General features: G+C 47.8%; 1 protein-coding gene across 2 annotated transcripts in view; it reads right to left on the reverse strand.

Moving 5' to 3' along the window:
* The window catches only part of LOC147022119 (ubiquitin carboxyl-terminal hydrolase 44-like), an 81,378-nt gene extending 78,158 nt beyond the window's left edge, over nt 1-3,220 (reverse strand). For both annotated transcript variants that reach the window (XR_015061062.1, XM_085892699.1), the window contains exon 1: nt 3,023-3,220. Coding sequence is in view for 1 of the 2 variants with exons in the window: in XM_085892699.1 (XP_085748825.1) it covers nt 3,023-3,208 (186 nt within the window). In the remaining variant the exon portion in view is untranslated. The remainder of the gene's footprint in view (nt 1-3,022) is intronic.
* Nucleotides 3,221-16,219: the final 12,999 nt, after the last annotated feature.

Below are 16,219 nucleotides of genomic sequence, written 5' to 3' on the forward strand. Positions count from 1 at the left end.
TAGAAATGTGGCTTATGTTGACCTCAAAATACTTGTTGGTTGAATTCAGAAACCTGATATGCAAATCATCTTCATATTTCAAGTCAATGGGATGAAAATTAAGGATTATATAAATTTCACTTGAGCTGTTGATTTTTGGCCAATGTTGACCAAAAAAGTAATTGGTGGTTGAATTCAGTTACATGATATGCAAATCATCTTCAAATTTCAAGTCAATCGGATAAAAATTGAGGATTTTAGAAATCTGGCCGATGTTGACCTTTGGACTACGTCGACCTTTTAACCTCAAAAACAATAGGCTTCGTAAATGTCCAGAGACGGCCCTGATCTCATGTCTGGTATTGAAGGCCTCCACCATTGTTGGGAGAGTGGAAGCAAAATGTCCAAGGTAGAGTGACCTCCAAAAAACAAAATTAAACAATAATAAAATTAAAAACCACAAATATGCGAATCGCAGATGGAGAAGCAGGTCACAATTTATGACTCGCGAATATGTGGGGTCTGCGATGACGTGAACAGTCGGGTCTGACAGTCAATCATATTATGAGGCATGTCTCAGGTGTATTTCATATGAGGAGGTATATTTCGGGTGTATATCATATTATGAGGCATATCTCAGGAGTACAATATTGTTACGAATTTGGAAGCCTTGTGCACACAGACAGACAGCAGTCCCCAAGTTTAGTTATCTCGATAAGTATATGTTTATAGTTAGGGTCCCCTCCCTGTGTCTAACGTGAATTACATGTGTGCGCTGCGGAGTTTCTTTCACAACAAATCTCCTTCACTTCACTTCACACACTGACGCCACTGTCCACGTGCGTTCGACCACGTACGTGGGCGGACATTTCCATCGCCTCAGATCGAGACTCGGCCAAGGAAGGCCGGGTATGCCCCTTGTCCAATCACGCCACAGAGGGCGACTTTCCCACGTCACCCCGGCCAGTGAGTGGAAGATCACCTCAGATGGCGATTTTCTCACCCCGGAGGAAAAAGGAATAAAAGGAACGCCAGGCTGGGAGCGTGGGTCGTCTTGGGGATCGCAGGTCTTGGTGCTGGCTGGTTCGTCTGGTCCTGGGTCATCATTGTCTCTGATCTTCTCCTTGGTCTTGGTTGATTGGTGCGTGGCTGGTTGGAAAGTGTGGGACCTGGTGCTTGGAGCGGCATCGTGTTACGGGTTCGATTCCCCCAGACCCGGATCGTCGAAGACCACATGAGGTGGACAGGTCCAATCACAGGCTCTGGTCTCCAGCTCACCTTTCCTCAAGCTGGAAACCTTCAATAAAGACCCGACGGGGTCCATTTCTTTGGGTGTGTGTCTGTGTGTGGGCCCGTCTTCCAGTAGAATTGTGTAAGTGCTTTCTTTTGCTCATTGTACATTATATTCTTTATTCGTGATAACTCTGCTCTGTGTTCCCCTCCCCGATTATTGTGATAAATAAATTCCCCTCTTATTGAATGTACCAGCTCGTTCTTTGTCATTTCTGCCATTGGTTTGCCACGGTGCTGGGGATTAGGAAGGCTGTTGCCGTAGTTGTACATTTGGACCGGCGCGGCTCTGGTAACTCCGCTTGGTTACGCCGGATCAGAATCATTACCTGCGACTCAGATCGGACAGATTCGTCCGAGGGTGTGGTTCCCCGGTAGTTAGACTGCGTGGGTATTTAGGTATATTGAAATTAGGCAATTAACCCCACCCCATGCCTTCGAAGTATTGATGACCGCGGTCCTTTAAGTGACCCGTTGGCTCCGGAGTTATCCAGGATGATGACCTATAAATTCCGGGTGTTCGGTGGAGCCGACTCTACTGCTCCCTCCAGCGGAGGAGCTCGCCACCGATACCCGGCCTCATGATACAATATATCATGAGGCATATGTCGGGTGCATTTCATATTATGAGGTATATCTCGTGCGTATAATATATCATGAGGCATATCTCGGGTGCTGTTCATTCACTTCATCCACTCCAAACTGGATCTTCTTACAAAACCCATCCTCTCCAAAACCTCCAAGATAGACACTCTCAACTCTTTGTCATTCCCCAGACTGTTCTTGTGTTAATGTTGATGTATAATATCTGTTGAATAAGCCTGCCATCTCGCTTTCCTCACGAACCACTGTCCCTGTGCTGTTCCTCAATAAGCCCACACATGTTCTTCCTGTCCTTTTCCAGGCCTGTTCTTATTAAAAAAAATTTTTTTTAAGTTTTGCTTTTATGCTCAATGTGAACGAATATTCGGGATATTAAAAAAAACATATTTTTATATATTTATATATACACCTGGTGTTGACTTCGTGGTTCGGGTGGTGGTTTGGGATCCTGGGGACCTGAGTTCAAGTTCCGTTTACAGCTGAATTTACACAAGACGGTTGATTAAGCCCGTCATCCTTCCGAGGTTGGCGAAATGAGTACGAGTGTGGCAGGAAAAAGGCTGCACACGAAGGGAAGGGGACTCAACGGATTGATGAAATCTGGAATTGGTGTGGCGCAGGCACGATGGGCCCAATGGCCTCCTCCCGCACATTAATTAATTGTAAATCCTTGTCATTAATTAATTGTAAATCCTTGTCATCACCTCCCGACAAACCTAATTGAGACGAATGGCTCGTTCACCTCAGGGTTGAGGGAGTCAGAGGAAACTCATTTTGATCAAGTGTGGAAACGAATAAAACAAAAGTTAAACGTTTTTAAAACATAAATTTTATGGATTCATTGGGAAATCGAGTTCGTCATGTTCGGATTGCAAAGCATTGTAACACTGACGGACTCGAAGACGTCAAACGTCCCGCCATGACGGCACATGTCGAAGATGGAACTAAATCTGCACCTTTCTTAATCTTCAGAAACATCGAACTGAAGGAATGTGAACGTTTCTAACCGAGTTCGCTTCCTCTTCGTCGAATTCTATCACGATAACACCTTGGTTACAAAAACCTCCACACGGTTTTCTTCATTCTCGTGTCTGAACAAGCGCCATTTTGGAGGCTAAGTGGTCAAATCGACCGAAAAGTTCTCCATTACCTTCACAGTTGGGGCGACTAAAAGACCACACACGCTTGTGGTGAAGATGTTTCCATCGTTGTGTCGAAAAAGTTGATCAAAATCCCACAGAGAGGCACATGCAAGGCCAAGAGCCAACAACACAGATGTTACTCCGACGATCATCTTGGACGAACTGAAATCCGTGCACTCGGTTATCACATACATGTGTTGTGTTGTGTTCTGTTTCCATGGTGACAGAGGATCCCTTTGCTGATGTCACAATGCCATTCCCGTTGTGAGAAGACAATTATCCAAAATTAGGAATATCTATCTATCATTCCAGCAGTGTGTGTGTGTGTGTGTGTGTGTGTGTGTGTGTGTGTGTGTGTGTGTGTGTGTGTGTGTGTGTGTGTGTGTGTGTGTGTGTGTGTGTGTGTGTGTGTGTGTGTGTGTCCGTCTGTTTGTTTGTCTACGACCGCCGTTTCTCGACGACCGCCGGTCCGATCTGATTGAAACTTGCCAGGAATATTGCCGGGGCCCCGCAGATGTGTCTTTTCAAGGTTTGATGTCAATCGGACGAGCGGTTCCCAAGTTACGGTCATTTATCTGTCGACCAATGACAAGACACGGTGCTATGACGTCACAATTAATGTTTATTTATTTATTTATTTTTTTGCACGATTGACGGTCCGATCTGATTGAAACTTGCCAGGAATATTGCTGGGGACCCGCGGATGTGCCTTTTCAAGGTATGATATTAATCGGATAAGCGGTTCCCAAGTTACGGCCATTTATCTGTCGACCAATGACAAGACACGGTGCTATGACGTCACGAATGACGTCACAATTAATGGTTCTTTATTTATTTATTTTACATTTTTTTATTATTTTTACTTTTTTTTGCACGATTGACGCTCCAATTTGATTGAAACTTGCCAGGAAGATTGCTGGGGACCCACAGATGCGCCTTTTCAAGGTTTGATATTAATCGGACAAGCGGTTCTCAAGTTACAGCTGTGGTGTCCGAGGTGCAGTGGAACATGGGAAGCAAGAGTGTTAGCAGCAACTCCGCTTTATTGCACGTCCTGATGTACATTGCTGCCACCCCTAGCGGGCGAGTCATGAAATACGAAAACCCAATCACGTGATACAGCACACTCCTCCCCTCGTAAAATGACAAGTCAAATGATGAAAGGACAATCATAACATGACCAACCGAAACCAATCAACACTTAAAATCCTCCAAGTACCGCGGCCGCATCCTGACCCGCCTCGGGCGAGCAGTGGTGCCAGAGGCCCAGGCTCAGACGCCTCCCGGTTCGGTCGAGGTGACACCCTCGCCGGACTTGCCCCATCCGCAATAACAACCGCCCCCGGCCGACCAGCCTGCCCGACGTCCTCGGGCAGGACTGAATCAGGTGAAGACCCCGCGGGCGTCGGCATGCCCGGCCCTGGCGATACAACGTCTGGCCACGGCGACATTACAGGTGGGGGTCCCACATCGCTCGGCATGGGGGGAGGGGTGACGCTGAACAGCGATCATGCATTTGGTCCACGTGCCGCTTCCACACCTCCCCACTATCAGTCCGCACCATGCAATTCGCCAGCCCCAGTACCACAGAGACCACAGCCGGCACCCATTTGGAACTGTGAAAATAATCGTGCACCATTACCCGCTGTCGCACATCAAAACTGCGCAGCAGCGTCGGGCGCGACACCTCCCCACTCACCGACCCTCCAGGTCGCAGCAAATCCAGTCTGGACTGCAATGCCCGTCCATAGAGACGAATGGCAGGAGAATCATCCATGACAGGATGAATAGCGTTCCTGTATTGGAGCAAAAAGACATCGACCACCATCTGCACAGGTGCAACACCCCCCCCCCCCCTTGCACAAAGCCTGTTTCAACATCTCAACAAACGACTCAGCCTGCCCATTCGTCGCAGGATGATACGGTGCAGACCTTAGATGTCGAATACCATTTTGACGCATAAACTCATCAAATACACCTGCGATGAACTGCGGACCGTTATCAGAGACCAGGATCTCAGGTAATCCTTTATTAGCAAAGATCGTCCGCAGTTTTTCTACTGTAATGTTTGCTGATGTATGCTGCATTACTACAACCTCTGGCCATTTAGAGAATGCATTGATCACAATCAAAAACATTTTGTCATTAACCGGCCCCGCAAAATCCACATGGACCCTCTTCCAGGCCCTGTCTGGGGTCGGCCATAGTTCCGAGGCTCGACGCGGGTTATCAGCATCTGTTTGACACGTGGCGCAACGCTTAACCAACTGCTCAATGTCTTTGTCCAACCCCGGCCACCACAACAGGCTACGAGCAAGACTCTTGGTCTTCACGACGCCAAGGTGACTGACATGCAGTTCTTCCAAACACCGCTGCCTGAACTTCGGTGGAATCACCGCCCTCATTCCCCACATAACGCACCGTTGGACCAACGACAGCTCCGATGCGTGCGACGCGAAAGGCTGAAATGCCGGTGTTGCAGGTAGATCGCTCCAATTCCCCGTAGAAATCGCCTTGCCGACACGGGCGAGCACTGGATCATGAGCAGATTCCACCGCGACCTGTTTGGCCGTGATCGGCCCGCTTTGGACCTGGCCCAGCGTGAACACATCGACCCGGTCGGCCGACTCAGACGCAGCTGGACCCTCCGCGCACGGCAAGCGTGAGAGCCCGTCGCAGTTAGCATGCTTCTCGGTGCTTCGGAACTGAATATCGTAATCGTACGCAGCAAGAAACAGACATCACCGCTGTATTCGCGTGGCCGCTACCACCGGTACCCCGCGTTCGGGTCTCAGGATGAACTGAAGCAGTTTGTGATCCGTCTGCAAAGTGAAATGCCGCCCCAGCAGGTATTGATGAAACCTCCGCACACCCCAGAGGAGGCTGAGAGCCTAGCGCTCGATCTGGGAATATTTCTGCTCTGCTGCGGACAGGGTCCGGGATGCAAAACAAGCAGGCCGCTCAGAACCATCGTCCATCCAGTGGGAGAGCACTGCCCCGATGCCATATGCAGAGCTATCGCATGCCAATAAGAGTGGACACGCAGGCTCGTAGTGCACAAGGACCGTATCCTCTGTGAGCAGCCGCTTGACGCGGTCGAACGATGCCTGGTGTGCAGGCCCCCAGGCCCAGCACTCGTCCTTCCTGAGCAACCGTGTTAACGGAGCAAGTTGTGAGCTGAGCCCTCACACGAACCTTTGGTAATACTGGGCCATACCAATGAACGAGCGCAGCTGCGTCTTGTTGCGAGGCGGCGGCATGTGCTGAATCGCCTCCACCTTCCGAGGGCCTTTCAACGGCCCTCCAGCGTGATGATGTGCCCGAAGTATTCCAAGCGCTGCTTGAAGAATGCGCACTTGTCCCTGTTCAAGCGCAGGCCGCACGCTTCTAGCTTTGTCAGCACTTGGGCAATGTTCACAAGATGCTCGTCCGCCGTTTTCCCCGCAATGAGCACATCGTCCAGGTAGGTCTGAGCGGGCAGGCCAATGCAAACCTGATTCATGGCTTTCTGCTACAAGGCTGGGGCCGAAGCAATCCCAAAACAGAGTCGGGTATATCGATAGAGCCCTTGACACGTGTTCATTGTCAAAAGCTCGCTACTCCCAGGATCCATCGCCAGGTGAAAATATGCTTCACGCAGGTCTAGCTTCATGAAGTATCGACTCCCCACCAATCGTGCATTTATTTCATCGATTGACGGCAGTGGATATTGCTCCACGCTGAGCCCCGGGTTAACCGTGGACTTGAAGTCCCCGCACAATCGGATGTCTCCATTCCATTTCAGCACCATGATGACCGGGGTGGCCCAATCTGAGTACGACACCCGTTCGATCACTCCACTGGCCTCCAGCCTATCCAGTTCATCCTTGACCTTGTCCCGCAGGGCATACGGCATCGGTCGTGGTTTACAAAAACGAGGAACCACCCCCACCTTCAGGAAGAGCTTTGCCTACACGCCCTTGAGTTTCCCAAGGTCGTCGCAAAACAAACCTTGATGTCTTTGAAGAATCTTCTCCAACTGATCCTCCCATCGGCTCGGCACGGGTTGCACAAGGTGAAGGGCGGCCCAGTCTAGCCTGATGCGGGACAGCCAGTCTCGGCCGAGGAGAGACGGTCCCCTCCCACGCACGACGTACAACCGAAGCGTGGCGACCTGGCCTTGGTACCGCACAGACACGTCTGCCATCCCGACTGGCGTTATCTTCTCACGGGTGTACGTGAACAGTGTGAGGTTTGACCTGATAAGCTTCAGGCCGTTGAGTCTACGCACGGTCTGTTCGCCTATGATCAACACAGCCGTTCCCGTATCAACCTGAAACGTGATCGGCGTGTTGTTCACTTCGATTTCCACTGTCATCGGGCGTGCCGCCGCAGGGCCAATTGAAAACAGGCCCATCAACGGCTGCTGGTTCCGCCCCGGGTCGCCGAGGTCGCCTCGCACATCGACGTCCATGACCTTAACGGTGGCCGACGCCCCACGGCACACACGCTTCAGATGACCCACCTTGTGACAATGTAAACACACGGTGCCTTTATATGGGCACACACGGCGCAGGTGTCGACCTCCGCATCCCAAACACGTCCGCGGGGTCACCCCGCCGCTCGTGCGGCCACGCGGCGACGTCCGGCCCGCACCGAAGGTTGTGCGTGCGTCACGGGACGCTCGCGACCCCGCGTGGGTCTCCGGGCCATCCGGCATGCTGTAGCCGGTGATGGCCCGAACATCTCCGCGAGTCTGCTCGACAGCTGTAGCAGTGCCGACCGCTGAGTCGAATGTAATGGCTTCACCCTTCAGCCGTAGAACAGCCAAAACCATCTTCGCATCTCGTAAACCAGCAATAAAACGACCTCTGAGCCGAGCTGAACGCTCCTCCGCCGTGAACTTGCATGCCACGGAAGAATGCTTCACTCGCGCCACGAAATCAGCGTCGCACTCCGTACCTTTCGAGAGGTGATCGAACTGGTATCGAGCGAGCTGTAATGACTTCTCCGCCGCCATGTGGGCTTTCATCCTCCGTACAATGTCCTGAAACGACAGCCCGTCATCACGGGGCTTGTTCGGCGCCACCAAAGCACTCAGCAGTCGATAATGCTCCGTCGATAGCGAGGCGAGCAAGATCGACTTCTGTTTGCTCTCGTCAACCACATCATTCGCGTCGAAATAGCATCCCAATTGTTCTGAAAACAATTCGAAGTCGTCTCCGACGAAAACGGGCACCTGTCCATGCGCCATTACTCGTCGATCAACCATCCTCGTCAGCCAACTGTGGTGTCCGAGGTGCAGTGGAACATGGGAAGCAAGAGTGTTAGCAGCAACTCCGCTTTATTGCGCGTCCTGATGTACATTGCTGCCACCCCTCGCGGGTGAGTCATGATATACGAAAACCCCATCACGTGATACAGCACAACGGCCATTTATATGTCGACCAATGACAAGACACGGTGCTATGACATCACGAATGATGTCACAATTCATGTTTATTTATTTATTTATTTATTTATTATTCTTTTTTTTTTTTTTGCACGATTGACGGTCCGATCTGATTGGAACTTGCCAGGAATATTGCTGGGGACCCGCGGATGTGTCTTTTCGAGGTTTGATATTAATTGGACGAGCGGTTCCCAAGTTACGGCCATTTATCTGTTGACCAATATCTGCGAGAGAGGGGGACAGGAGAGGGGGGGTGAGAGAGAGGGGCGAGAGAGGAGGGGAGAGAGAGGGAGGGTGAGACTAGGGGGGAGAGAGGGGGTGAGAGAGGGGGCGAGAGAGGGGGCGAGAGAGGGGGCGAGAGAGAGAGAGGGGCGAGAGAGGGAGGATGAGAGTGGGGGGCGAGAGAGGGGGATGAGAGAGGGGGGACGAGAGAGGGGGGACGAGAGAGGGGGACGAGAGTGTGGGGGCGAGAGAGGAGGGCGAGAGAGGGGGAGCGAGAGAGGGGGCGAGAGAGAGATGGCGAGAGAGGGCTGCGCATACTGGCACTCACCTACAGGCACGCCCCTACGGGCCCGTACTAGTTTAAATAAATATACAGTTTCTAATCTCAGAACTTCGATCGATAAAAATGGAGGGGAGGGTGGGGAGGGGTGTGGGGGATTGGCCAATTAATTATTGGTCTATCCTTAGGCAAGCTCAGGGAGGACGGAAAACTATCTGAACATTTTGAGGTATGTTTGGACGTTTTCGGAATTTGTATCGTCATTTTATGAGTGTTTAAATAAATCACGGCTTAGCGGCCGGGAGCGTCACGCCTAGGATAGTTGTAGGCCACAACGGTTCGGGGCCCCTTTAGCGACCAAAATGGCTTCTTTTACCTTTATAACCGATATCGCCGGATGCCTGATGTTATTACCTGCACGATGATGTGTGTGTTGAATTTGTGTGACTTTGTGTTGTCGAGTTATGAGCGAATAAAGGACTTCGCACCGCTGGCCTATTCGATTAACGTTAGGCCTTACGGCTGTGATGCAGGTTCACTCTACCGGCTCTCACGAACGATCGGAAAGATATTTTGGAATTCTGTTTTCAGATTTCGCAGTCGATAGCCATGGCTAAATCCCAACGTAGAAAACCAGGTGAAAATCGGAGGATTTTTGGTATTTTGGCGACTAAAGCAGCTTTGGGTACTTTGAGAACAGGAAAAAAAAATGTGCTGATTAATTCCCTTTAGCGATGGTTAATGTAAAAAAAAATTTTCATCGGTACTTGGAGCTAGGTGAGGTATAGAACTACGAAATGAGGGGTATCATTCGGTTGTCGGACTTGTGATGATTAAATTACAGAAAAAAACGATTGTTGGCGGGCCGCCTACATTTCGGCGCCTCGCCATCGAAGGGAACGAAAAAACTTCAATCTCTTTTCGGATTTATCAGTATGTATCGGGTGGTAATGAGATTACCTCGAAAATCCGATTAAAAACGGCTTATGTTTCGCAGTTTAGCCGCGGCTTGCATTTCGTACTGGGAAAAATAACATTCCGGAAGGAATTTCTCTTCCACCATGATCCGAATAATTTTTCTGTTGGCACGAGCTTTTCATATAATTTTTTTTTTTTTTAATCAGATACATATTAGGATAGTTTCCAGCCAAAACACACAGTATAGTTCTATAGGCTTTTCAGTATGCTCTGACTGTTTAGTTTCACATTACAAAGTAACCATTTGGGATGAGAATATGGATACATACCCTGGATACATTCACTTTCCAAATCATGAGGCCTGCACTGTTGGTCATTCCTTTAATAGTTTAATGCTCGGCTCTTATATAGGAATATAGGTCATGACCTGATGTAATAATTCTCGGACATGGCCTGATGATGTCAACAGGGATTACTATTGTTAAAGACAGCAGCAACTTAAAGACAGCTAGTGGGGCGGCTTAGCCCAAATATTCAAACGAATTGTGCATTTTGTGATACAAGCACCAAATTTGGCACAAATGTACATTAATATGTTGCGAACATTTTCAGATATTGGGCCACTTGAAATTCTCTCTTTATGTCCGCCATATTGGATTTCAAAATGGCCACCACTTAATCGACATTTGCTATTATCTCTGGACGTAATGCAGCTATTGACTTGATTCTGGTATCTTAATGTATGGTTTTGGGGGCAAGGAATCCAATGGTACCATTTTCAACTTTATATTATCTATCACAGTCTGTTATATAATTTTATTTGGAAATTATCGAGGCAAATATTGGATTCAACAGAATACTTTGAAAAGAATGTCTTAGTTCTGCAAATATTAAAAAAAAAAATAACTATACTAAATCACTTGTAACAACTCAGACAAGCTCATATATACTGGCAGTCTAAAATATAAATTCACATCAAGTGACTGCAGCAGCACTGTACATCCTGCAACACCGTGCCTACAACCACTACTGTCTGGGAGAAACCAGGGATGCAGAGGACCTTCCAGAGTTTGAAGACTGGTGTTGCCAGAGAGGAGAAGACATCCCCCAGTTTCACTACTGGGCAACCGTGCTGGAACTAGAACTGTTGGTTCTAGTGTATGTGCGTTCTCTCAGGCAGGGATCGTTAATGATGTACCTCGATGCTCTGACAGAGCTGGTCCCCTGGTTCCATGCACTGGATCACACCCACTATGCTAGGTGGATACCAGTGCACCTGAACGACATGGCCGAACTCACCATCAAACACCCAGATGTAGCCAGGAAATTCAGGGAAAGCCACTTCACCGTTCAGAAAACACAGAGGGTGTTCTCTTCAATCCCGATTGACCAGGCACATGAGCAGAATAATGTCTGCATCAAAGGAGACGGTGGAGCAGCTGGGTTTACTGACAACCCTAGTGCCCTACGTCGCTGGATGGTTGCGGGACCAGAAGTTGCCAGGGTGATCGAAGAATTCCAGGATGGGAACCAACACTGGAGACGGAAAACAGCAGACACACGTCATCATGATCAGACGCCAAGTGTACAGGCCTCATTTGTGAAAGATGTTCGCTCTCTCTCGTCGGTGTCATAGAGGAGATGGGCAACCCATTCGAGGAGGAGAGTCAGGATGGAGTCAAACTGGACACAAAGGAGATCGCAGATCCTGCTGCTGTGGAGACCGTGATGAATGCCAAGAGGATTGGCCAAGAGCAGTTCGAGGCTTTCACCAGAGAGTGACTGTTGGACAGAACAAAGGCAGTGGACGCACCCATTCCTCGTAACAAGCTGAAGGTGTTCAGCACTTCCACTCCAAGAAGCCAGAGCATAGGTCAGCAACAGCTCGCCTCCATCAAGAATGACCGTGAACTCTTCGCACGCCTGTACATTGGCTGCCAGACGAGGGATGGAAACCTTGAGGAGTTTTTTTGTCACGAGAATCAGGCATGTCCTCCTGCATTGTCTGATGGTGGAAGCCTCTGCACTGGTACCAAGAGTGATCTCCTCACATGCTTGGAAGAAGTCTCCGACGCAAAGACAGAGACTCCTGTCACGACCTGTATTGTGCTTGATGGAGCAGCCATTATCCAGATGCTGAAGCCGGCTGCATCAAAGACTTTTGAAGAGTATGCACAACAGATCTTCATCCCATATATGTCCACGAAGCTGCAAACAGTGTCAGGCCTGGATCTGGTCTGGGATACTTACCTTGCTGATTCACTGAAAGGTAGTACACGTGCAAAGCGGGGACAAGGTGTGCGGAGACGTGTGGTGGCTGCCGCAGCCATACCAGGAATCTGGCAGAACTTCCTACGAGTGGACAGCAACAAGACCGAGCTGTTCAGGTTCCTCTCAGCAGCTCTCATGGAATGGTTTGACCAGGAGGACAAGCAACTCATTACTGATGGAGAGGCAGTGCTCAGCAAGCCACTACTGCCAGATCTGACCTCACTCGCCCCATGTAACCATGAAGAAGCTGACAGTCGGATGTTGCTGCATGCATCTCACACAGTCCAGCATGGACACCATGCAATACTCATCCGGACTGTAGACACCGATGTTGTGGTGTTGGCAGTGTCCCTGGCACAGGACTTGCAACCAGAAGACAAACTATGGCTGGCATTCGGAACAGGCCAGAGTTTCCGATACCTAGCAGCATACGAAATAGCAGCTGGATTGGGACGAGAGAAGGCTCGTGCACTGCCAATGTTCCACGCTCTAACTGGATGCGACACTGTGTCTAGTTTTCATAGACATGGCAAGAAGACTACGTGGGCAGTCTGGACGGTACTGCCAGAACTCACCGAGGTGCTGCTGCTGCTGTCCTCTGCACCTCGTGACATACCAGACGAGGCAATGCGCATCATCGAGAGGTTCGTGATCCTGTTGTATGATTGAACCAGCAAATGCACAGACATTGACAAGGCCAGGAGGAAACTCTTTGCAAGGAAGAACAATGTGCAGCTCATCCCTCCAACGAAGGCAGCTCTGGAGGAACATCTCAAGAGGGCAGTGTATCAAGGTGGACATGTGTGGGGTCAGATACTGCTGCCAGCACCAGAGCTCCCTCCACCAACCAACTGGGGTTGGTCAAGGACTGGAGAAGGACAGTACACACCTTACTGGACCAGGCTAACTGAGGCAGCTCACAGCTACATTGAGCTGGTTTCTTGCAAATGCAAGAAAGGGTGTGTGAGGCGCTGCAAGTGCAAAAAGGCTGCCCTTCAGTGCACAGCCCTCTGTGTGTATGAAGGGGACTGCACATGACGATGAGTCAACAACATACATGTACTTGTGGCAATGCTGAACTTGTTAACATGACACTGTTTTTGTACACGTATCTTCAGTACCGGTATATACCTAGCCTCAGATACCAGTACACCGAGCCTCAAATACTAGACCATGTAGCATGTCAGTATTATACCCAAGACATTTACAGAACTAAGACATTCTTTTCAAAGTATTGTGTTGAATCCAATATTTGCCTTGATAATTTCCAAATAAAATTATATAACAGACTGTGATAGATAATATTAAGTTGAAAATGGTACCATTGGATTCCTTGCCCCCAAAAATATACATTTAGATACCAGAATCAAGCCAATAGCTGCATTACGTCCAGAGATAATAGCAAATGTAGATTAAGTGGCGGCCATTTTGAAATCCAATATGGTGGACATAAAGAGAGAATTTCAAGTGGCCCAATATCTGAAAATGTTCGCAACATATTAATGTACATTTGTGCCAAATTTGGTGCTTGTATCACAAAATGCACAACAGGTTTGCTATGCTGCTACACTATGACAACCAAGCCCTGCACTTGTCACGCAGAGAAGTTAAGAAGATGATGTCATTTGGATCATTGGACAATGCGCCGTCTATGTTGGAGGTTAGTCAATGTACACCTTCGTCATGTTGACCAGATGTTGATGTCGTTTGTGACTTTGTTAAATATGAATCCAAGCATGACTTGTGGTATTTGAAGTCATTTGCCACCATGTCGATACAGTTATCACCAAACCCATGAATATGGTACAGCATGTTTTCATCCTGTAGGTCTTTGGTCTTTTTCCATATCGAATTCTGCCTGTCTGCCATACTCACAAGTAAGAGTTTGTGGTCACCCTTGCTGGTGTGTTCTCTTCTGCATATGAAGCATGGTGTTTTGTGGTCTATGTATCCAGTGGCAGATGATCCACGTCTAGGCCTAATGGAGCAGCTTCCTACATCTGTCGTAGCAGTTTCTTCACTTGTGTTGGATACATGTGACTTCATTTTCTGTGCGACCGTTTTTTTGTTTGTGTAGGCATTTCGGCACTTGGCATGACACAATGGACCATTATACAAAAAATCCTCCTCGCCTGCAGTGATTTCATCTTGCAATCTGAGCGCCGTATCATCGAGTCGGTGGGTTACTGCATATAAAAATGATTGGAATCCTTTCTCGGTTAGTTTCTGTACTGTCTCAGCCGAGGACTGCTGGCAGATCACACATCGACCAAAGTCGGTGGACTGTCGTTTTTTCTTGCGTTCAGGTTCAGCCATTGTTCACACCTGCAAGTGTATAATTTAAATGTTCATTCACATGAAGGCATATGCATGTTAAATCAATAGATGTGTTAGTTCTTAATTATTTTATTCACAATCTTAACTAACTGTATACTTGTAATCGCGGGTCCCATCTTCCGGATCAATAGGTAGATACACGATGTACTAAGTATGTGTCTGTGGAGTGTAGTACTACTATGCAACACACAATCTAATATACATATAATAATGTCCAAACGATCATAATCTGGAATAAATATGTGTTAGAAACCTGTTGCTCATGTTGCGTGCACATGCAAACCACCATTCTAGCAAGAAAAAAGTGTGGTTTACCGTTATCTGCAAAATAATGTTCATTGTATATACATGTATATAACATGTATAATGTATATGTATGAACACATGTATATGGATTATTATTATAATGACGACCAGTGGTCCCTATTGCATCTACTATGTCCCTTTGACAACATAATAATAATATTAGTTGTTTAATTGATTTTAAGACAAATGAAAGCAATATTTATTGCTGATTTAGCAAATTTTGCAGGCAATTTGGACTGAAAAATCATTTTTGCAACCTCAAATTGGCAAAACTTGACACATTTGGCCTCAGCATATGAAAGATCATGCCAAAGTCCTTACTAGGGGTTGAAATTAACTGTCTAACTTGACATTTGAGGAAATTATGAAACATTTTCTGAAAAATTAGTGATTCCGAAAATCGCACTCATTTTTTGGTGGGTACCTATGTTCAAATACAATTTGTGATGTGTTCGCAATCGAGATGCCCGAGCAGGCCTCTTGATTCTTCATCCTGAGACACCAAACTAAAGAAAAAACGAGGCCTGCAAAGTATAGGAAGTGGTGTCCGGTCCATCTTAAAATCATGGGTCTGGATCCCTGACTACAATGTTCTTGCTTTACAAGCAGCTGTTAGAACTGCAAAAATATATTTATGGGTGCTGAAACCCTCCATTCAATTCATGTGCCGATTTAAGGGGGGAAGTAATGCCCCCCTGCCCTAAATGGTGTTAATTTTCCTTCAGTAGTTTGCCCTCCACAAGGAGTTCCACAAACACAATGCTTCCGAGCACCATAAAAGAAACCTCACATCGTGTTCGTGTGTGTGTGTGTGTGTGTGTGTGTGTGTGTGTGTGTGTGTGTGTGTGTGTGTGTGTGTGTGTGTGTGTGTGTGTGTGTGTGTGTGTGTGTGTGTGTGTGTGTGTGTGTGTGTGTGTGTGTGGTTTTATTAAACCCAGCTATAAGCTGCCATCCTGGTGTTTAGCAGCTCGGGCGATTCATTAATGTATGCGTGATTCCTTGGATGGACGTTAAACCAGGCGTGCTGTCTTCATTTGTTGATGGATGTTAAAGACAAATTCCTGCCCAAACTTCTGCTAGGAGGACAATGGCAAATCACCCAGTGTAACCCTTTGGTGGCACACTCAGTCACAAGTATGGGCTTTATCAACTCAAGCAGGCAAAATTCCTTGCATATAATTAATAGAATAATGTTAACTCAAATGAGAATAATGGAATTGTTGCAAGATCGCCATGCATTAATAACTACGAGACATTACCAGTGTAAATACCTCTTGCAATGATTGATCTGTGAAGTAAGTACATCAAGAGGTGAAGAAAATTTGGATTAAAATAGTGACATAAATGTTATTGAAACTTGTCCAACCTCCATAAATATCATACATCCAAGAACCAGGACAAAGACATATGCAGAAAGTTATCTTCTTCTTCTTCTTCTTC

Source organism: Eptatretus burgeri, chromosome 8 (assembly GCF_056783735.1).
Source record: "Eptatretus burgeri isolate ZD-2024b chromosome 8, Ebu_testis_v1, whole genome shotgun sequence".
Lineage (NCBI taxonomy): Eukaryota > Metazoa > Chordata > Myxini > Myxiniformes > Myxinidae > Eptatretus > Eptatretus burgeri.